Source organism: Mesoplodon mirus (genome assembly GCF_964341445.2).
Source record: "Mesoplodon mirus genome assembly, chromosome: 16".
NCBI lineage: Eukaryota > Metazoa > Chordata > Mammalia > Artiodactyla > Ziphiidae > Mesoplodon > Mesoplodon mirus.
In genome coordinates, this window is record NC_138992.1 from 24,414,983 (window position 1) to 24,439,508 (window position 24,526).

General features: G+C 33.9%; 1 protein-coding gene across 3 annotated transcripts in view; it reads left to right on the forward strand.

Moving 5' to 3' along the window:
• CSMD3 (CUB and Sushi multiple domains 3) overlaps window positions 1–24,526 on the forward strand; it is a gene marked incomplete at both ends in the record, with an annotated part of 1,109,686 nt that overhangs the window by 252,139 nt on the left and 833,021 nt on the right. For all 3 annotated transcript variants that reach the window (XM_082600704.1, XM_082600705.1, XM_082600706.1), the window contains one exon: window positions 6,228–6,422. In XM_082600704.1, coding sequence (XP_082456830.1) covers window positions 6,228–6,422 — 195 coding nt within the window. The remainder of the gene's footprint in view (window positions 1–6,227; window positions 6,423–24,526) is intronic.

Below are 24,526 nucleotides of genomic sequence, written 5' to 3' on the forward strand. Positions count from 1 at the left end.
TGGTGAATTTTTGTGTAACCATTCTGATATTGAAGATGGAAATAAAAATGCAACATTTTCAGCATATTATGCTATATTATTTCAAGAAAGGTAAGAATGCAACCAAAACGCAAGAAAAAAAGGTTTGTGCGGTGTATGGAGAAGGTGCTATGACTAATCGAACGTGTCAAAAGTGGTTTGTGAAGTTTTGTGCTGGAGGTTTTTCACTGAATGATCTCTACGGTGGGTAGACCAGTTGAGGTTGATAAAGATCAAATCGAGACATTAATTGAGAACAATCAACATTACCATGCAGGAGATAGCCAGCATACTGAAAGTATCCAAGTCAAGCACTGAAAATCATTTGCACCAGCTTGGTTATATTCATCACTTTGATGTTTGGGTTCCACATAAGTTAAGCGAAAAAAACCTTTTTTTTTTTTTTTTTTTTTTTTGCGGTACGCGGGCCTCTCACTGTTGTGGTCTCTCCCGTTGCGGAGCACGGGCTCCGGACGCGCAGGCTCAGCGGCCATGGCTCACGGGCCCAGCTGCTCCATGGCATGTGGGATCCTCCCGGACCGGGGCACGAACCCATGTCCCCTGCATCGGCAGGCGGACTCTCAACCACTGCACCACCAGGGAAGCCCGAAAAAAACCTTCTTGACCATACTTACTCATGCGATTCTCTACTGAAACGTAATGATAACGTTCCGTTTCTAAAACTGTGATGGGCGATGAAAAGTGGATACTGTACAACAATGTGGAATGGAAGAGATCATGGGGCAAGCAAAATGAATCACCACCAAGCACACCAAAGGCCAGTCTTCATCCAGAGAAGGTGATGTGTATATGATGGCATTGGAAGGGAGTCCTCTATTATGAGCTCCTTCCAGAAAACCAAGCGATTAATTCCAATAAATACTGCTCCCAAGTAGACCAACTGAAAGCAGCACTTGACGAAATGCATCCAGAATTAGTCAACAGAAAATGCATACTCTTCCATCAGGGTAAAGCAAGACTGCATGTTTCTTTGATGACCAGGCAAAAACTGTTACAGCTTGGCTGGAATGTTATGATTCATCCGCCGCATTCAACAGACATTGCAACTTCAGATTTCCATTTATTTCGGTCTTTACAAAATTCTCTTCATGGAAAAAAATTCAATTCCTTGGAAGACTGTAAAAGGCACCTGGAACAGTTCTTTGCTTAAAAAGATAAATTTTGGGAAGATGGAATTATGAAGTTGCCTGAAAAATGGCAGAAGGTAGTGGAACAAAAGGGTGAATGTTGTTCAATAAAGTTCTTGGTGAAAATGAAAAAATGTGTCTTTTATTTTTACTTAAAAACTGAAGGCACTTTTGGCCAACACAGTACATTTAGGGATTCCAATTATTTGCTCTCAGTTTTTCTCCTGTGAAGAGTTTATATAAGGTACCTCTCTCAAAGTAACACTTAATGACAGAATAGCTCTCCTTTCTATTCATGACGTATGCATAGGATATATATTCACTACATGAACCTATATATTTTTGGTCAACCCTTTTGGAATACTTCTTTTCCAATTTAGTTTTTACTCTACCACATCCATAAAACCTGTCTTCACTGTATTTTCAAGTCTAATAACTATTATAGTACTTTGAGTCTTATATTTTAAAATTGTGAATATGCTTGATAATTCTCCTTTTTTTTTCTTTCCTTCTAGCTAACTCTTTATCCTATTTTTAAACCTTACATCATCAGGAAATTCTTTCCAGACCTTTTAATGTAGACCAAGTTTTCTCAATTATATACTTTCATTTTAGCCTGTATGTTTCCTTTATCCCAATTACTACATTATAATTAATATTCTGCAGTCATTTCTTTCCTTGGTTAACATCAAGTTATGAACTCTATGAAGGAAGGGCCATGTCTGTCATTTGCAAAACTATATCCCCAAAATATTGCCCATGATAGCTATTAATGAACATTTGTGGAATGAATATCTACTTTTCATGGGTAACAGCATGCAATTTTGAAATGATCTAAGACTTTTAAGTTAGAGACACAGGCTTGAACCACAAGTCTACAATTCATTAGTTGGGTGGCCATGGGAAAGTTTCTTAAGCTGATTCCCAGTTTCCCTTTCTGTACAATGAGAGAAATCATATATGGTGTTGGGTATTTTGTGAGATGTAAGGTGGGAAAATGAATGCTTAAGGTGTGGCTCAGAGCTGATTTCAACAATTAAGGCTATTAGCACTCTCAAATTGTAAATTTTTAGAAAACAAGGAAGGTGGTGTTGCTTTACCTGTTACACATCACAGAGCAATGTTAATGGTAATCCTCAAGAGCCTCTGATGAATAAATTGTGTCATTTACCAAGTTATTTATTGTTATGTTTCCTTTTAACTAATATAGATGAATGTCACTAAACTCTAACCTCTGTAACTCAATTAGATTTTTGTTTATCTTGGATCCCTCCCAAGTAATTGTTCCGCTGTATCAGCAATCCTTTACACTTTAGAATAGTTTGTTACCAAATTCCTTCATGTTACTTGCTGATAATTTCAATATCTGTGAGAAGAGAGAAGATAAATAAAATAAACATCTTTCCAACAAATGCACAATAATTTATTGTGGATAGAGCAGTAAAATTAAATAAAGGGTCTCTGACATTTTTAGAGACATATTTTGAGTGTAAAGTCTTCAGACATGTTTTCCAGTTTTCTTTTCAATTCACTAAACTGTCCACCCTAAGTATTTCAGTTTTGTCTTACAAACATGATCTCGTGGCATAATTCCAAGAGTAAATTCAAATAAACCTTTAGTACGTAGGGAGTTTCTTTTATTTATTAATCTTTGCATTAAAAAATTTGATCAATGCTCAACCAACAGTGTGGTGAATATAACTTGATAGTACCCCACCAATACACTCCAGTCCCATTTTAAACTTTGCATTATGGAATATCAAATGAGATTTATCAGGTTCTGTAGCTTTATTTTAATCACCTAAACCTTTTGATTGATATATTAGTGTCATCTGTTGGTGAAGAAAGATAGCTGTAGTCTGTTCAGCAATTCTGCTTTTAGATGTAATCATCTGCTTCAGAAACACATTGAAGTGACAAGCACAATACGGTTATCTTGCATGTACATTTAATGAATTACATGAAAATTCTTCATTTTATGCTTAAATCTCTATTTTCTTTAAGAATGATTTCATAATAAATAATATCATTACTTTGTAAATACCATGTATATTAATGATTAGTTTGTAATCTGTATTACCGAGCGTGACCTACCACATATATCTTCATTTTTTTCCAAAATTCAAACTCTTGATAGCTGGTAGAAACAGTGTTTAAAAATTAATCTAAAGCTAGTTCTAAAATTCTTATAGTAATGAAAAAGCTAATTTTATTTAAAAGTTCAAATGTGCAGCACTCTTTATTTAAAAAAATCAAGACTAAAAAGTGAATGTTCAATCAGAATATAACAGGTTTTTTAATGGTGGGTTATATAATTCTTCCAGTTAATAACACATCTTTCTTGGCTCTGCGTTTTAAAATGGGCATAAACAGTTTAGAGAGAAGTCCCAAATTAAAGGGTTGGGAGGGCACAAAAAATAGAATCCATGATCAGTGACTATAGAATTGGGATCTATTAAACCTGAATGTGAAGCATCCTAATAATTGTCTTCCTGGGTTACTCATCGTTCAGAGGATGATGGGTAGGTTGTTGTTTTTGAAGGTTAAAGAACAAGGACAAATGAAAGCAGGAATTTCTGAAGGTGAGAACCAGATATATTTTGGAATTATCTTCTTTGAGTTTCATTTCGAAACAGGCTAAATTCTTATCTGTCTTCTGGTTTAGAAATAATTCAGCCACAAGGCAAGGGCTAGATTAGGTAATCTATTAAAATTCCAACCAGTGTTATTATTAATTCACTGATTCACTTCATGTTTTCCTTTCGCTTTAGGTACTTTTTTCTGGGTAATGCATGTTTGTTCATTTAAATAAAAGTTAAATTTGAGTATAGCAACTATTTAGAGCTTTCTTCTTTCTTCCTTTCATTCCTACACCTAACCGCTTCTTGTAAAATAATTTGGAAACTGCTTTTTCCCCTAGATATATAATTTCATGATAATTGAAGTCCTGACCTTAATTATTTCTTAGGGGTGAGAGGGAAAGGAGTGGATTGAATCTAAGGACACAAGTGGTAGTTTCATTAAAAATATTTCCTTTTTCATTACTATATTCAAGGGATTTAATTCTTACTCATTTCATCAAAACTTATTAACCTCACCATCTCTTACAGCAAACATCTCATCTATTAATCAATTGAATTTTCTAAAAAATTAACTATCTCAAAATAAGCTGTTCATTTCAAAAGTATTTTATAAAGAATGGCTGAAAATTTATAGACAATAAATATGTTTTAAATTTTACTGAAAATGAACCTATAAAATATGCCTTTGAGAAATAGTAAAGTGAGATATTAGAAATCATTAATCTTGGTTACAGATATTTTAAAATATTTTACAATGTGTAATTAAATGGTGAGGAAGCTTAAGGAAATTGCCTGTTATTTATAGAAACCATTGATATTTAATTAATATTAGTCAAGTTATTTTCTAGGATTGAGAACCTAAAATAATTGCTTTAAACTAAAAGTATATACTTCATTTCTAATGTATATAGGGCAAGTTCTATGAATCCTCAATACACTTCTCACTGATTGACCTCATTGGAAATTCATCACTGATTTTTTTCTTTTCAGTACTCTTGAAAAATTAAACAGAAAAATAAATTCACTTAAGAAACACTCTCAAAAGTACTATAAGCATATTATGGGTAATAATATAAAATTTCAGCTTTGTTTACTGTACAAATTATCAATAAATTATGATTGCTTTTGTACAGTTATATCTACATTTTATGAACTGTTTTATTTTGATATTGTATTTTTACTTACTATTGTTATTGGTATTTTCAATATTAGTGGTTTATAATTATTTGATTTAATGTAAAATGATATTACATGGAATACTAACTGAACAAATAGGATGAATATCAAGGCTAATTGGAAACATACTTTTTTTTTTGCATTGCGACATCTTTTTTACCTTTTTATTTTGCAGTAATTTCAGACTTTCAGGTAAATTGTGAAAATAGTACAGAGTTCCCATATACATACTCTTATCCAGCTTTCCTTAATATTAACTGCTTATGTAACCATAGCACAGTTATCAAAACTAGGAAATTAACATTTGTATAATACTATTAAGTAAACCATAGACTTTACTCAAACTGGAATACCTTTTAATCCATTCATTCCTTACTGTTTGTATTTCTATTGATTATTATTTGTAGTATAAAAGTAGTACAATGTAAAGGTAATATAATAGAAAATTTAGAATATATTATAAGAAAAAATAATTCTCCCCAACTTCTGCTATTTCTTTATATTTTTTCTATTTTTTTCACTTAAAGTGAAAATGTATTTTTCTCTGAGATGAATATTATTTTAAAAATCTCTTATATTTGTATACTTGTATACTTTTAAGCATCAATTAATAAAATAACAGGGCAATAGGTGAATATCAGACAATTTCCAGATATTTTGCCTATTGATCTAGTTAAAATTTCACAAGTGTATGCACTTACTATGATAATTCTCATTGTATTCTCCAGGTTAAACACATATTAGAGCTGGAATTCTAATCTCTCCAACTTCAAAAATATGTCCATTTTTTGCTGCACTATATTTTTCTTATTTAAGTGAAAAAAAGTTTCCATCCAGAATGTATATTTTTTTTCAGATAAATGTTCATTAAGTAGAAGCATCAGAGTAATGGAGAGCATACTGATGAAACTTGATTTGCATATTATTATGTTAGTAGAATTTAACTTAGAAGAAGCCACATAAATGGTATTGATCTTTTTATCTGTAAAATATGAGTAATAAATACTAATTTAAAAAATTGCCACAAACTTAAACAATATAAAATACCTAAATTTTGCTGGCACGAAGAATGTCACCTTATACCTATTCGGTAAAATTTCATTCCTTTCCCATACTTCTTTGTTTATGTAATTGAAATAGCAGACATTTCCATTTTTCTGTAAATCTTTTTAAAAGGAAAAAAAAAGACACCTGTATCTACATATAATTTTATAAATGTAAAATGTGAAAAATATATATTAAAATAACTAATTATTTTAATTATTTTAATCATTGTAATTATCCTTTTGCCTCCCTTCTATAGAATTGCAGAGTAGCTCTTGTGGAAATCCAGGAGTTCCACCCAAAGGTGTGCTATATGGTACACGGTTCGATGTTGGGGACAAGATCCGCTACAGCTGTGTAACTGGATATATCCTTGACGGCCACCCTCAACTCACCTGTATAGCCAGTTCAGTTAATACAGCTTCATGGGATTTTCCTGTTCCCATCTGTAGAGGTAAAGAAAAAAATAATGTTTATTTTTATGTTGACTGAATATTCGTTTGACATAATGAAAATATTTTAAAAATAAGAGTGATAATCAGACAGTATATTTGCAAAACATATTTGGTGCTTGTTTCTTTTATAAAATCTGAAGCTTAGAAAAAAGCACATGCAGTACATGAAAGATTAACAAAAATACTTAGGACAACATTACTTGTGAAACGAGACAATGGATTATATTTTTATATTTCTATACATATTTATACATACATTGTGTATGTATGTGTCTTGATGTTTGTACTGGAAAAACACGGAGTTTATGATGCTTAGAAATTTAGTTAGGCCGTCAAAGTCATGATTTTGTTTTCATTTTGAAATATTGACTGAATCTATGAATCTTTTAAAGATTTCTGGTAGAGAGCTTAGCATGGGAATTCGTGAAATTAAGAATGCTGTATAACTTATTATCGATACTAATAAGGATCACTTGTATTATGAGGAAAACATAGTAATATACTAATGTAGACAAAGGTACAAAGCACATAGCCTGGAAGACAGAACATGTTCAACATTAGCTGAATTCGTGCATGAATCTTGCCCACAGAAATTCTCTGGAGAAATCATGATCTCAAGTCATCTGCCCATTTTTTTTTTTTTTTTTTTTTTTTTTTTTTTTTGCGGTATGCGGGCCTCTCACTGTTGTGGCCTCTCCCGTTGCGGAGCACAGGCTCCGGATGCGCAGGCCCAGCAGCCATGGCTCACGGGCCCAGCCGCTCCGCGGCATATGGGATCCTCCCAGACCGGGGCACGAACCCGTATCCCCTGCATCGGCAGGCGGACTCTCAACCACTGCGCCACCAGGGAGGCCCATCTGCCCATTTTTTGATCAGGTTTTGTTGTTGTTGTTGAGTTCTATGAGTTCATTTTCTATACTGGTTATTAACCCCTTATTTATTATAGTATTTGCAAATATCTTCTCCCATTCAGTAGGTTGTGTTTTCATTTTGTTGGTCCTTTGCTTTGCTGTTCAGAAGCTTTTTAGTTCGATGTCACCCCATTTGTTTATTTTTGCTTTTGTTTCCTTTTCCTTAGGAGACATATCCAGAAAGATATTGCTAAGATCGATGACAAACAGTGTACTGTCTATGCTTTCTTCTAGGCGTTTTATGGTTTTGGGTCTTATATGCAAGTCTTTAATCCATTTTGAGCTGATTTTTGTATATGGCATAAAACAGTGGTCTAATTTCATTCTTTTGCATGTGGCTGTCCAGTTTTCACAGTGCCTTTCACCGCAGAGACTATCCTTTGTCAACTGTGTGTTCTTTGCTGCTTTGTCATAAATTAATTTTCCATATATATAGTTTTATTTCTGGGCTCTCAATTCTACTCCATTTGAGCTCTATGTTTTTCTGCCAATATCATGCTGTTTTGATTATTATAGCTTTGTAATGTAATTTGAAATCAGTGTGATATCTCCAGTTTTGTCCTTTTTCCTTGGAATTGCTTCAGCCACTCGGTCTTTTGTGGTTCCATATAATTTTTAGGGCTTTTTGTTCAGTTTCTGTGAAAAATGTTGCTGGAATTTTGATAGGGATTTCATTGAATCTGTAGATTGCTCTAGGTAGTATGGATGCTTTAACAATGTTAATTATTCCAATGTTAATTCTTCTAATGAATTAACAGTGTTAATCCATGAGCTAAGCGTGGAATATCTTTCCATTTCTTTGTGTCTTCTAGGCCTTTATAACATTGAAATACTCTTTTCTATACCTATTTTATTGAGAGTTTTTTGTCATAAATTTGTGTTGAATCTTGTCAGATGCTTTTTCTGTATCTATTGAGTGGAACGTATATTTATTTTTCATTTTGTTAACGTGATATATGTGTGTGTACGTATATATACACACAGATGTGTGTGTGTGTGTGAGTGTGTGTGTATATATATATCTCACATTGCTTGATTTGCAGATGTGGAACCATCCTTTAATTCTAGGAATAAATCCCACTTGATCATGATGTATGCTCTCTTAAAATTCATTATAACATAAATAGTAACATTAATAGTAACATAATTTTTGCATATATGTTCATCAGATGTTGGCCTGTAAATTTCTTTTCTTGTGTGTACTTGTCTGGCTTTAGTATCAGGGTAATGTTGGCCTCATAAAATAAGTTAGAAAGCATTCCTCTTTTTCAGTTTTTTGGAAAAAATTGAGAAGAATGGGTGTTAAATATTCTTTGAATATTTTGTAGAATTCACCTGAAAAGCCATTTTGGATCTGGAATTTTGTTTTTTGTGAGGTTTTTGATCACTGTTTTAATTACCTTATCAGTTTTCTGTCTATTCAAATGTCTTATTTCTTTATGATGTAGTCTTGGAACATTGTATGATTCTAAGAATGTATCCATTTCTTCTTGATTGTCCAATTTGTTGGTGTATAGCTGTTCATAGTATTCTTTTATAATCCTTTGTACTTCTGTGATATCTTTTGTTACTTCTTCACTTTCTTTTTAGATTTTATTTATCTGCACCTTCTTTCTTCTTTTTTTTTTTCCTTAGTGATTGTAGCTAAAGGCTTATCTTTTCAAAGAACCAGCTCTTAATTTCATTGATCTTTTCTATTTTCTGTTTAGTCTCTTTTCATTTATTTCTACTCTGATCTATATGATTTCCCTTCTACTCAGTTTGGGATTTGTTCTTTTTTTTTTTTTTTTCCCCTAGTTCTTTTAGGTTAGATTGTATATTTGATATTTTTCTTATTTCTTGAGGTAGGGCTGTTTGGCTGTAAACTGCCCTGTTGGTACCACGTTTGCTACATCTGATAAGTTTTGGTATGTTGTATTTTCGTTTTCATTTGTCTTCAGGTGTATTTTTATCTTCCTTTGATTTCATCATTGATCCAATAGTTGTTCAGTAGCATGTTGTTTACGTTTCACATATTTGTGATTTTTTTAGCTTTCTTCTTGTAATTGATATCTAGTTTCATACTGTTGTGATCAGAAAAGATGTTTGGTATGATTTCAGTCTTCTTAAATTACTGAGACTTTTTTGTGTGTGTCCCAAGAAATGCTCTATCTTTGAGATGTTCCATGTGCACTTGAGAAGGCTGTGTGTTGCGCATTTGGATGTAATGTTCTGTAAATTTATTAACTCCATTTTATCTAGTGTCTCATTTAAGGCCACTGTTTCCTTGTTGACTTTCTCTCTGGATCATCATTCACTGATGTAAGTGGGATGTTAAAATCCCCTACTATTATTGTGTTGCTCTGAGTTTCTCACTTAGTTCTGTTAATAATTGTTTTATATATGTTGGTGCTCCTATGTTAGGGGCATATGTATTAATAACTGTTGTGTCTTCTTGATGAATTGTACCTTTTATCATTATAGTATTTCCATATCTGTCTTCTTATCATTTTTTGGTTTGAATTCTCTTTTGTCTCATATGAATATGGCTACATCCACTTTCGTTTGGCTGCCATTTGCTTAGAGTGTCATCTTCCATCCCTTCCCTTTGAGTCTGTGCTTGTCTTTAGAGCTGAGCTGAGTCTCCTGGAGAGCATATAGTTGGCTGTTGTGTTGTATTCTGTCTATCCACTCTGTGTTTCAATTGGTGAATTCAGTCCATTTACATTTGTACTTCCATTTTGTTTTCTGGTTGCTCTAAACCTCTGTTATTTCTTTTTGTCTATTGTTTCTGTCTGCCATTTTATTTTGGTGATTTTCTATGACATATTTCTGTTTCTTTTTTCTTTCCTTATAGCGTCTCTGCTCTAGATTTGTGTATTATGGTTACCATGAGGTTTACATAAAACATCTCATAAATAAAATAGTCTTCTTTTATTGAAGTATAGTTGATTTACAGTGTTTCAGGTGTACAGCAAAGAGATTCAGTTATATCTATCTATTCTTTTTCATATTCTTTTCCGTTATATGTTATTGCAAGATAGTGAATGTAGTTCCCTGTGTTATACAGTAGGTCCTTGGTGTTTATCTATTTTATATATCTGTTATTCACAATTTCCCAATTTATCCCTCCCCCCTTCCCCTTTGGTAATCATAAGTTTGTATTCTGTCTCTGAGTCTAGTTCTGTTTTGTAAATAAGTTCAATTGTATCATTTTTTTAAAATTCCACATATAAGTTATATCATGTGATATTTGTCTTTCTCTGTCTGACTTCACTTAGTGTGATAATTTCTAGGTCTATCCATGTTTCTGGAAATGGTATTACATCATTCCTTTTTATGGCTGAGTAACAGTCCATTATATGTGTAGTGGAATATTTTATAAATATATGTGTGTGTGTGTATATATATATGTGTGTGTGTATATATATGTATATATGTGTGCTGTGTCTGCTTTATCCATTCATCTGTTGATGGACATTAAGGTTGCTTCCATGTCTTGGCTTTTGTAAATAGTGCTGCTATGAACATTGGGGTGCATATATCTTTTCAAATTAGAGTTTTAATCTTTCCTGGATATATGCCCAGGAGTGGGATTGATGGATCATATGGTAGCTCTATTTCAGTTTCTTATGGAACCTCCATACTGTTCTCCACAGTGGCTGCACCAATTTACATTCCCACCAACAGTGTGGGAGGATACCCTTTTCTCCACATCCTCTCCAGCATTTATTATTTGTTGACTTTTTGATGATGGCCATTTTGACTGGTGTGAGGTGGTACCTCATTGTAGTTTTGATTTGCATTTCTCTAATAATTAGTGAGGTAGAGCACCTTTTCATGTGCCTGTTGGCCATCTGTGTGTCTTCTTTGGAGAAATGTCTATTTAGGTCTTCTGTGCATTTTTTGACTGGGTTGTTTGTTTTTTTGATATTGAGTTGTATAAGCTGTTTGTATATTTTAGAAATTAACCCCTTGTTGTTTGCATTGTTTGCAAATATTCTCTCCCAGTCCATAGGTTGTCTTTTTGTTTTGTTTATAGTTTCCTTTGCTGTGTAAAGGCTTTTAAGTTTAACTAGATACTATTTGTTTATTTTTGCTTTTGTTTCCATTACCCTTGGGGACAGATCCAATAAAATATTGCTGTGTTTTATGCCAAAGAGTGTTTTGCCTATGTTTTTCTCTAGGAGTTTTATAGTATCCAGTCTTACATTTAGGTCTTTAATCAATTTTGAGTTTAAATCTGTATGTGGTGTTAGAGAATGTTCTAATTTCATTCATTTACATGTAGCTGTCCAGTTTTCCCAGCACCACTTATTGAAGAGAGTGTCTTTTCTCCATTGTATATTCTTGCCTCCTTTGTTGTAGATTGACCATAAACGTGTGGGCATATTTCTGAACTTTCTGTCATTTTTATGTGTCTGTTTTTATGCATGTGCCATACTATTTTGATAACTGTGGCTTTGCAGTATAGTCTGAAGTCAGGGAGCATGATTCCTACAGCTCCATTCTTCTTTCTCACGATTGTTTTGGCTATTTGGGGTCTTTCGTGTTTCCATACAGATTTTAAAAAATTTTGTTCCAGTTCTGTGAAACATGCCATTGGTAATTTGATAGGTATTGCATTGAATCTGTAGATTGCCTTGAGTAATATGATCATTTTAACTATATTGATTCTTCCAATCCAAGAACATGGTATGTCTTTCCATCTGCTTGTGTGGTCTTCAGTTTCTTTCATCAGCATCTTATAGTTTTTGGAGTACAGGTCTTTTGCCTCCTTATGTAGGTTTATTTGTAGATATTTTATTCTTCTTGATGTGATGGTAAATAGGATTCTTTTCTTAATTTCTCTTTCTGCTATTTTGTTGGTAGCATATAGAAATGCGACAGATTTCTGTATATTAATTTTGTATCCTGCAACTTTACTGAATTCATTGATGAGCTCTAGTAGTTTTCTGGTAGCGTCTTTAGGATTTTCTACGTATAGTATTATGTTATTTGCAAACAGTGACAGTTTTACAGCTTCCTTTCCAATTTGGATTCATTTTCTTTCTTCTCTGATTGCTGTGGCTAGGACTTCCAAAACTATGTGGAATAGAAGTGGCAAGAGTGGGCATCCTTGTCTTGTTCCTGAGTGGGCATCCTTGTCTTGTTCCTGATCTTAGCAGGAATGTGTTCAGCTTTTCACCATTGAGTATCATGTTAGCTGTGTGTTTGTCATATATGGCCTTTATTATGTTGAGGGTTTTTCCCTGTATGTTCACTTTCTGGATAGTTCTTATCAAAAATGGATGTTGAATTTTATCAAAAGCTTTTTCTGCATCTATTGAGATGATCATATGGTTTTTACTCAGTTTGTTTATGTGGTATGTCAAACTGATTGATTTGTGGATATTGAAAAATCCTTGCATCCCTGGAATAAATCCCACTTGATCATGTTGTATGATCCTTTTAATGTGCTGTTGGATTCTGGATAATTCTCCATAAGTGTGACTTTAAGTTTGGTTTCTGGAGAATTTTCTTTTTTGTGATGCTGTGTTACCATGGTTTTTCATGGGGCTTGAGCTGTTCTTATGCCAGTGCATTTGAAGTAGTGGACACTTTTCTTCTTTAGATGAATGTTCTTTTTTTCCTTGATTCTAATGATTTAACAGATTAGTAGTCAGAGGCCTTTCTTTTGTTTTTCAATAGCTTGTGCTATAGCACTGTTTTTGGTTTCTCTTACCTGAGCTGCCTATAGTTATATTTGAGAGTCAGCACTTTCCACCCTCTACCACCTTTGCTAGAGGTATTGCCTTGCGCGAACATTGTAGCTGCTTGTGCCTCGCTGCTGATAATGATGCTGTTGTAGCTGGCATCATTACCTGGGGCACTGGGATGGCAAGAACCTACTCTGTGCCCAGGATCTCCTGAGTCTCAGGCTCTGCTACAGTGGAGGGAGTGGGAGAGTAGGCAGTGAGCTGGAGTCTCAGTTGCCTCTACTGCATCTGGGGTTATTAGGTTTGCATGTGCTACTGCTGTGGATGGGCAGGGCTGCAGTGGTAGGCACCTTCATGGATGGAGAGACCAGTTGCAGGCTCAACTGCCACTGCTGCCTGGTTCCCTGTGAGCATGGGAACCACTGTGTCTGGGAGGCTGGAGTTATGTATGCCTCCTTCCCTGCTGCTACCAGGTTCTCTGGGACTGTGCGCTCAGCTGCTGTGGTTGGGGGGTTCAGGATCTCAGGCACTGTCTCTGCTTTTCTTCTGATTCTGCCTTCTCTATGTATTCCAGCTCACCCACCTTTACATGTACAGATGTGTGGAACTCTCCAGCACCCTGGTGTGCTGGGCCAAGCCATATTTTTTGAGTTATGGATTTTTACTGGTTGTAGTTTGAAGAGGAGAGACAAAGAGAGCATCTCTCGTTCCACCATGATGCTGATGGCACCCCTGTCTACTTCTGTGACTCCTAATTAACTACCGTTTGCTTAAGTATTTATAGTATATTAGGAAATTTATAAGCATGCTCACTTTTAAATTTCACAGTATGAAACTGAAACTCAAAAATTAAAAAAAAAATGTTCAAGCTTACTCATTAAATGTCAAGAACCATGAAGAGTTTGAGATTTTACTTGACTTGAAATTAATGATTTCTCTTCCACAGTTTCTTAGATGGTGATAGAAGACACAAGACTCTTGGGTCAGAAACAAAGGAGAGTTTATTATTCACAGAAGTGTCAGGAGACAGAGCATCAGCGTTTGTGCCAGTTCTCCAAGCCCCAGTTCCCATAGAATGTATGAAGAATATGAGATATCTGCATATGTAGTATGTGTTGTTATAGGAGAGGAATCATGAGCTTCAGGACAAATACCTTTGAAAAGATAGTTTGGTACAAAGAGAAGAAAGACAGTTGGAATCTCTGCTTGCAAGATGTACAGAAACATTAGAGTCTGATGACGAAATTTTTTCTCGATTTGGGGTGTGGTGGTGGGGATGCCAGATTTGAACCCATTCTGTCAGGTTCCAAAGCCTTAGCTTGTTATCCCTTTGATACTTCACCAAAATTATTTGCGTCTGTCTTCAAAAATGTTTAATAACAAGGGAGTAAATGGAGTTTTATATGTGAATCAGTCCAAAAATGTTTAGTCAATTTTTTAAATGCATAAAACTCCCTAAATCAAAAGGACTTATTAAGGTACTTAAAACCAAGAAGTGTTTTAAGAGGTTTCAGTGGAGTATTCCCAACACTATCTTAGTTAATTTCCTTGGTGGGGCTCCTTTTTTCCCTTCAGCTAAGAACCTATGGGGTCAGGAAGATCTGAATCTAAATACTCATTCTTCCACTTACCTACTAGGGCCTTTGAGCAAAAATTACATTATTTTAGAAACTATTTCTTTAGCTATAATAGAATTAATAGACAGAAATACCAAAATCACAGTACTGTTGGAGTTTAATATGATAGCATATGTAAAGTGTCATTTACATACAAAGTTATTTATGTAGCTCTATCCAGTTTTCCTTAGCACTTGTTACCATCTTCTCTTTAAAAAAAGGAATTACAGTCAATAAAATCTTGATGAATATCACTTATACTTATATCCAAGTCTAACCTTACAACCAGCAGTTCTGTTTTTGTTGTTGATTTTGTTGCCATTTTGTTTGTTTTTGCCAGGGCATATACTCTACTTCCCTACTCCTCATCTTCAAGTCCCTTCAGGCATATTTTCTTTGACTCCCATTCTAACTTCTATGGCTTTTATCTATCAAAAAACGACCCCCATTGTTTGTTTTGAAATTCTGTCTCCTCAACTTCATTGTGCCAAGCTTACCTTTTTTTCTCTTTATCAATAATACTGATGAGTACATTTACTCATTCAAATATATTTATTAAGGGCCTGCTCTGTGCAAAGCATTATTTCATGTGATGAGGATCAAAATATGATTAAGAAACACTTCTTGCCTTTAAGAACCCAGTTCTAGTGGGACTGATCATAATGTAATCAAGTAGTTACAGTAATGTGTGATAATTGCTTTAATATCAGAATCTATAGAATGTTAGGCACCTTGATAAGGAAGACCTTAATTTCTCCCAGTTGAGTGGAAGGGAGTTGAGGTTGGAACAGTGCTTTAAGAGAAAATTTCACAGAGGACTTGCTAAAAATACAAACTGTATGGAGCAAGAACTTTTTCAATGAGGCAATAATTTTCCTTTCTAGCCTCAAGTGTAGTTCTCATGTATTATTACTAATATTCACTGGCTAAAGGTGGAGTCTATGAAGTCATACTTCATACAGCATATGATCTAGTTTTCTAAGGAACAATTTACCACCCGCTAGCTATTTTTTTTTAATTAAAACTTAAAAAGGTAGAGGGATAGTGAATTTGGATTTTGTGTGTTTGCCATTTTTGAAAAAAAAAAAAAAGACTATTCAGCCCATGGCTTCCCTCCTCTACTCTTTGCCACTTGATAGCATACTGATTCTTTAATTTATAACTTTGCAGGAGGCTGATAACATTGTAATGATCTGCTTATTGCTTTCCCTGGAGTTTACATATTCTCTCCTTGATGAAACCTTTGCTTTTAGAGAGTTATTTTGGTGATCCCTAACCATGATAGTTTAAGAAAAATGAATGAGCCTCATGAACCTAGAGAGTATGGTGCAAGGGTTTTTGTGTTCACAAGCATGATGAATTTTATCAACACCATCTGCTAGTATTTGTAAAGGCATTTAACTGCTTGATGCTGGGCTAAACAATATTCCGTAAAAAGTGAAACCAAATTCCTGTGCACTAAGTCTGGATTGAAAATACCTGGCATACATACCTGTTCTGCACTTCTCCCTTTGATAGACATTCCATGCCATTTATCTCACTGAGCTTTAATGTGACCTCAGAGTCCTTCTCAACTCTGTGCTCCCAACACTTCTTAGAAGTTAAGAGCAGGTGGCAGACAAGGTGAAATGGATTTGCTAGTCCTAGATTAACCATTCTAAAATTCATAATGATATTCTATATTCAGAATGGCATTTTGGTATACACAACCTGGGGCAAACTAATAAAAGTGCATGTGAAAGTTACACATAAATTAAGTGTAACTTTGAATTTTTCTACCACACTTTCCATTACTATCTTGACAATGTTATCTGGGCCCCAAATCTTTCATTAGCCTTATCATTTCACATACAGGGATCTGGTCTCTTTATGTGAACGGCTGTATTTAATAGTAATGAGGAAAACATTTTCTGCATGCCTTTTAATAAACAAGCAAGAGAAGTGTAAATCATTTGATAATGGGGTTATTTTATCACCTCAAAGACTACCAAAATCCTAGTGATGTCAGGCTACAAGGAAAAATTGACAAGTGTCCCAGGTCACTTGCTGTTTCTTCATCTCTCCCAGGAAAATGTAGGCTGTTCTATCAACAATCAGGCCAGCACTCAACCACCTTCTCATGTACCCTAACCTTGTTCTGAAAAGTTCATTTGTGTGATTAAAAGGATGAAAATGTCTTGATTAAATTGTCTTAGTAGTGTCCAGTATGATGGAGCAAAGGATGCAAGACTTGTCTTTAAGGGTATAAGAGCCATGAGCTGATTTGCCTTCCTGCCACATATTACTGGGATGTTGTTTCCTTTGTCAAAAATTGAATATTTTTACTTATCTCAGGAGATTGTAAATGTTAGAGAGACTGGATTAAATGAGATCACATTTTTTAAATGTTTCTATAATGCCTAGCACATAGAAGGTACTCAAAAATTACAAATTGTTTCAAATACATAAAAATATAATATAGAAGTAATAGCTATCACTTGTGTTACATATGTGTTTAGAATATTTTAAAATATCCATTGCCAGTTAAACATATGCCTATAGCTCCAAGATATTAAAACAAGAGAGTAAAAAAGTCTGCAAAGAGTGGACTTTTGTCTAATAAAAGCTTTGGTTTCCTTTACATGTCTGCCTCTGAGAAGATATAGAATCTTTATGTGGATATTTAGTGTTTCAGGTCTCAGTTTTCTCATCTGTATGATAGGAGAGTCCTTACTACTTGATAGTTACTATAATGAGGATTATATTAGTTAATATATATAAAATACAGACTCTATAATATTCAACAAGTAGTGATTATTGCCTTACTTCTTACTTGATGATAGTCATCATCAAAACAGTTATTTGAAAACCGATCTAGATATATCCATTCTATGACCATACAGGCAGAGGAATTAATTTTTCTCAGAGTTGTAGTAGTTAAGGGGAATTTTAAACCCCACATTAGCCTAACACATTAGGTTGGGATCATCAAGTAATAAACATCAGTGGTGAAAATATGTTTCCCATGGGTAACAGCATTTCTGAGTCATTAATTTCTGGAAGTTCTCACATTTGAAATATATTCAGCAGTTAAACTGGTATCTACTAAGAAGTCACTGTGCACATGCCATACAGCTAAGAGCCATGATAATTGAAACAGCCCCAGGCCTCATGAAACTCATAGTCTATTGAATATGGGAACTTTTCTTTGGAAGATGATCTATTTGGTGACCTGGGTTATTGTCCAAATGTGTGTACTTTAATTCCATGCAAAAAGATAGAGTGGCATTCTTGTATAAGAAATAGGTGCTGGCCTTTTGTGTATTTCTGATATTTAGAAAAGAAAATCAGGGATTTCTATATTTTTACCATATAATTGTCTGCTGCTGCATTTAGCAGTCAGCATTCTCTTTAACATTCAACTCACACATTATTTTCCCCACTAGGTATTTGTGAGTTACAGCTTCCTCCATTCAGGAGCTGTTTACTATTTTTTCCTTTTCCATCCTGTATATAATAACTCAAATGTTTTTGTTGCCTTACTCTATTGTCCAAGTTTTTTGTTCCTTCATATGTCATTCTCATTTTAAATTAATCCATTTTATTTGACAATAAAGAAATGGTCATTAAGTCTGTACTTTTTTGGTATTATATGTTATTATAATTTATAGATGTTAATGTTAATTTATAGATGTTTGTGGTTTTTTTCCTTAATGGAATGATTTCCACTTGTTTTTCTTTTTCTACAATTCCTAGAAAGATGCTGACAAATGTGTATTTTGAAAATCAAACACAAAACTCAGTTTCTTTTTGAGGCAACTGAGTCTTCAATTGTTTATGCCTCTTCTGTGTAACTTTAAGCCATATATTTCTGTGGAGACTTTTGTTTATTTGGAGTTTTTTGTTTATTTGTTTTGATGTGTAAGAATTTAAAGTATTTGTTCTAAATGAAAGATTCATATTGCTTGAGGAAAGTTTATATTTTTGAAGAATAACAAAATAGTTTGATAATGTTATACCCAAAATAAAAACAGAATTTTATAAATATTAAGCAATAGTCATTTCTAACACCTACATTTCAAATCTTGTAGAAAGAAAGAAAAATTATACTGTCTCAATGCTCACAAAGCATTCACATGATTATTTGGGACCATGACTTACAGAAAAGATGATGGAACATGCTTAGCCAAAAATATATTGACAGCTTCAGAATTTCCTGTGGTGAAGTAGATTGTTCAATGCATGATAAGAACCTTGAAGAGCAATCACCTAACTTCCTACTAGGATATAAATTCAGTGAACCACACCAATGACCATCTGGTATTCTATTGCTCTTTGTAAAGCCATCACTCCAAAGATAAGGCAAAATAATTTAGGAAAATGAATAGAAGAAGGGGAATCGTAGCTTACCAAAGACATTGAGTAATGTCATGTGACACATGGCTAGCTATGTAGACTAGCTTCATGTGAAAAGTCCTTTTTTTGTGGGCTAAGAAAGCACAGTAAACAAAATTTTTAAAGGAATCATTCTAGAAGGACACTTCATACATTTTTGGCTTGGGCTCTTTCTCTCCTATGCAGTATTATTGGTCACCTTAGTAAGTTATGTTAAGTGTGTGTGTGTGTTTGAGCCATTCAGTGATGAAAGATCTTTCATGCAGTTAATAATAGAAGACAAAATTTAAATGTTGAAATTTGAATACCTTCAGAAATTCTACTTTTTTGGTCTATTGCTCAGTGTGCTTGAAGTCTAAAATCTTTCTATAGTCACTTTTCTTAGGATTGTCCCAAGTGCAGGTCTGACTCAACAAATAATTTGCTTTTTTACTATATAATTGTTATGTATGTAAAACTGGTGCTAAATATCTTAAATATTGAAGGAGTCTTGAAAAATAAGTATTTTATCTATAGTTTTTAATGGTTCCATATTTATGTCACTAATTCCTTGTATTTCTGAGTCAGACAGTTTTCCCTTCATTTATTGCTCCTTATGTTTGAGGTTACCATAGCATTCAAACTAAGTTACAGTTTTAAGGTCACTTATTATATATTTGTATTTGACTTATAGCTACTGTAAAAAAGGCAGATGATGTAGCATAAAAACATGATTTACACAGTAAATACAATAAATGAGAATAAGGATAACTGTGTTAAGAGAAAATAATGGAAGAGCAAGTCGAAACCAAGAGCAAAGTTAATATATTTACCAAAGGGTCAATGACCATCATTTCTCTACTCTTTGATATATGGCTTTTTTAGTGTTGTTTTTCCTGAGCACCAGTGTTTTGATTAGTTTATAGGAGGTGAAGCTTTCATTCTATAATACTCTGACTTTAGTTAGCAGGAGTAGTGAGCAGAGGCCACTTTCATTATTTTCTGTCATTTGAACAATAATGCAATTTATATCCCACAGTGTTAATCAAGTGACCTTTAAGTGTATTTTCTATTATTTTGTAGGAACAAATTATTAGTGAGGAGTAATTTAATCATTTAATGAGAACCTCAGTCAGTTTCATCGATTTTTCTTTTTTCTTTTTTTTTGCGGTACGTGGGCCTCTCACTGTTGTGGCCTCTCCCGTTGCAGAGCACAGGCTCCGTACGCAAGGCTCAGCAGCCATGGCTCACGGGTCCAGCCACTCCGCAGCATGTGGGATCTTCCCGGACCGGGGCACAAACCCGTGTCCCCTGCATCGGCAGGCGGACTCTCAACCACTGTGCCACCAGGGAAGCCCTCATCGACTTTTCTTAATTAAATTTAGGTTAATTCCTCTGCCCTCATGAGTAATTCAGCTCAAGAGAGATATTATAATGAACATCTGTGGAGATGTTTGAGATAAAGTGACTGCAGTTCAGGAAGAAAAAAAAGTAATAAAGTCTTTTCATTTTATTTAATACATCAAAATTGACTAATGTGTGGCTTGTATGGGTTAGATTAGGCTAGGTCATGCGGCAACAAGAAATAACCCTATAATCTCAGTACCTTCATAAAATGAAAGTTAAATATTTTCTCAGTCTACCTATAGAATGCAAGCAGCAGGTGGGCTCTGCTTACCATAGTCATTGACTAGCTCAGGGTTATAGAGGCCCCATCTCAGGACATTTTCCCATAACTTCTAATGCAGGGGAAAAAAAGGACAAAGGGCAACTAGATAGTGTTTCTTAAAACTTTGGTCAGGAGGTGAGACAGGATATATCTATTTTTTATTTCATTGGCTAAAACAAGCCACGTGACTCCAAATGGTATAGAAGTACATCCTACACAATCATAGAAGTAGCAGAATATTTATAAATATTCATAATACTTCCAACATGGCTTTTAGGAACAGATATTATATCTGGAGTTCCTAACAAGGGCACCCCCTTTTCTTAGGTAAAAAAACATCAATATTGGCTAACGGGCTAAGGGATCTCAAAGACACTTGAGTACTGGGAGAACTCCTTAGAAGATTTTGCTGATTTTAAGATATCATCTGGCACCATCTTTATTTTCTTCCACCATTCTTTTCCCTCCTAAATGTGGTGAAAGAAGGATTATTACTTCAAATTTAAGAAATATTTTCCCTATCATTAGTTTTTTATCAAGTGTGCCCATTAAAAATTTTATACATATGCATACACATCTATATCTGTTTATACATATTTATAACCCAAATGTTTTCTGATCATATATCTTTTCATAGTATAATATTTTATATGCTGTGTCCCAAGTGGATGGTTATGATGACTTTAAGCTTAGGTTTACAGTTGTACTCAGGGATAGGCTCTTTGACCTTTGAAAGGATAAAAGAAAATATCACTACCTGTTTCAGTTTGCTTCAAGGATGAAATTGGGTAACTTGCACTTGAAAACTATGAGCTTAGAGTCAACTCAAGTGATGATATTCAACTTTATTATGTTCTCTTTCATCATTTGATAAAAGTAAAATTAAAAAGCTGAAAATAATCTACGGGGGAACCTTCCTTGCCATACATGTGATTCACAAATATTTTTCTTGTTCCTACTCCTATGCTCGTAGAATCGGTATTGTCAGCCTTTCTCTATGTTGACATCTGCTTTTTTTTTTTCTCTTTTTCATTTTTTTGTCAGGAAGTGTTGGCATCTTGTAGGTTTAGTACATACCTGATTTATTCAATCATAATTTTCAGCACCCTTGGTTGTGATTGCAGTATTCTTTTCCTGCCCTAGATGTTTATGAACAAATACTTTCTGTGAGAAGTTCCACTCTACTTTTCCTACTACTTGTGTTTGGAAATTATTTCAAAATTCTTCATCATGAAAGGTGATTTATAAATGTTTTCTAAAGATTACATTTTCCCAGGAACTGCGCTAGAGGCGGAAATGTTATGGTTTAAAATTCAGAACAATGCTTTATTTAGCATTGTAACTTTTCAGAGAATAACGCATTTGATTTCTTTGCTTTTCTTTATGAGATAGCCATTTTTACAGCTGTCACAAAATTAGATTTAAATTCAGCATAGGGAAGTTATGTATTCACAGAGAGCTATGCTTATAATACATATGGCATCCTCTGAAAATTCAACTCCCTCTGCATTTTGAGCATCTATTTCTGAAATGCTGAATGCAAACATAGAAAGTATATGAAATGCACCACTGTTTTCTTCAACTCCATCAATATCTAATTTATTTAGTGTAAATTTTTTTGAAGAAAATATATTTTAGGACCTTTAAATATTAATTATATATAAAGCTATTTTAAATTTTGGGGGGCTTAAGTAAACTGTATCAGATGAAAACACCAATATTGTAGCATGCAGAAATTTCCAAGATTTTATTTGCCTTTGAAGAAATTGGAAAACAAAACAAAATGCTGCAACTGTGAAAGTTGTAACATTTTGCCTTACTCGAAAGCTAAGAAGTTAACTTGCCACAGTGTCATATATATTAGCAAAGACATGAGACTCCTGGGTCAGAGACAAAGGACTTTATTAAATTAAAGCACAGTAAATAGCATGAGCTTCCATAGTTAAATCAGTTCCTATTGCAGAAGTTGCCCTCCGAATACCACAAGACAAAGTAAAATACCACTAGTGGATACTGTATATGCAGTGAGTTTGTGTCAGAGTTGAGGAACCACAAACTTAGGAAACCCCGGTATTTCAAATGCAGACTTTTAGCAAATGTGCTCAACATTTGCCCCAAAGGGAGACGCTATTTTTTATTATTTATGTAAGAAAATTTCCCCTCTGCTCCAGAGGGAGATATTGTCTTTGTCTTTCAATACTCTTTGTTATACAAACATCCTTATAATGATATTGAGCCCAGTCATATTGGAGTCAAAGGAGATAAAAGGGGGAAAAAAAAAGAGTATTGATCTTGTCTTTATTTAAGACTTTGATAACTTGCTCATCATAGAATTTTTGTATTAATTTTTATAAACATTTTAATGTTGAATTATAATTTATCTTAATTACTGAATTTTTTGCACCTGAGATTAGTGCCTCACTTACTTTACTTCTGGCCCTGTTAATGCTGATATAAAATTCAGAAGTGCCTTGTCATCTAATAAGCACAAACTAAATTTCTTGCTGGTTTGCTTCAAAATCATCTAACAGATAATGTTAAATTCTGTGCAAAAGGCTTATTTGTACTAAGATCCAAATACATTCTTCCCAAGGTATACTATTTTCTTTTTCTTTTCAATATTGAAGTTAAATATTTTGGTGTTTGCCTAAATACTATAATCACGTACGTCCCCATAGAAATATAATATATTGCTTTATGCAGTTATTGTGTATTCTGTTACTTGTCATATTTAATAAGCTTATGATGCTGAAAAATACATCTTAAAATACTTCCAAAAGATCATTTTCTAGATATATCACATTATAAATCATAATTCATATCAGAGATTCTAAGAAATATGATAAAATCTAGCTGATTTAGATGGTTCTCAGATGTTTCCAGTACTTTTAGTGGGTAAAATATAAGTGGGACACAAATATCTCAGTCTTTTGAGAGAGTCTGGACTAAGCCTTTTGATGTACTTTAGGAATTATGAGCATTCTTTTGCCTCAATAATACAGTTTGATATTTTCCCAAAACCCTTAATAGTGGCCTAAGACGTCCTTACACTTGGGAGTTAAGTATATGCCTTTGAGTTTTAAATTATTTTAAAAGGTAAGCAATAGACAAGACAGAGCTGAACATTCTTAGTGAATTTTCTTGTTTTATAGTAACATAAAATCTTTTTTCCCTTAGCCCTATTTCCTATTGTAGTAAATACACAAAGCAAAAAATTTACTGGCTAAACAAGTTTAAGCATGCAGTTCAGTTTAAGTACATTCATTTTTTTGTGCAGTCATTACCACCTTCCATCTTCAGAACTCTTTCATCTTGCAAAACTGAAACTTTATAACTATTAAACAGTAACTCTACATTCTTTCCTCCCACCCCAACTACTGGCAAGCACCATTCTTCCTTCCTCCCTTTGATTTTGACTGCTTTAGCTACCTCATGTGAATAGAATCATACAAGATTTGTCTCTTTTTGACTGGCTTATTTCACTTAGCATAATGTCCTCAAGATTCATCCACGTTGTAGCATATGTCATAATTTCCTTTTTTATGGTTGAAAAATATCCCATTGTGTCTGTATAACACATTTTGTTTATCCATTCATCTACGGATGGACATGTGGGTTGCTTCTATGTTTTAGCTACTGTGAATATGGGTGTATAGATATGTCTTGAGACCCTGTTTTCAGTTCTTTTGGGTATATACCCAAAATTTAAATTGCTGGATCATATGGTAATTCTATGTTTAATTTTCTTAGGAGCCACCATACCCTCTTCCACAGCAGCTGTACCATTTGTCATTCCCACTGAGTACACAGGGGTTCCAGTATCTCTACATCAAGGGTTCCAGTATCTCTACATCATCACCAACACTTGTTATTTTC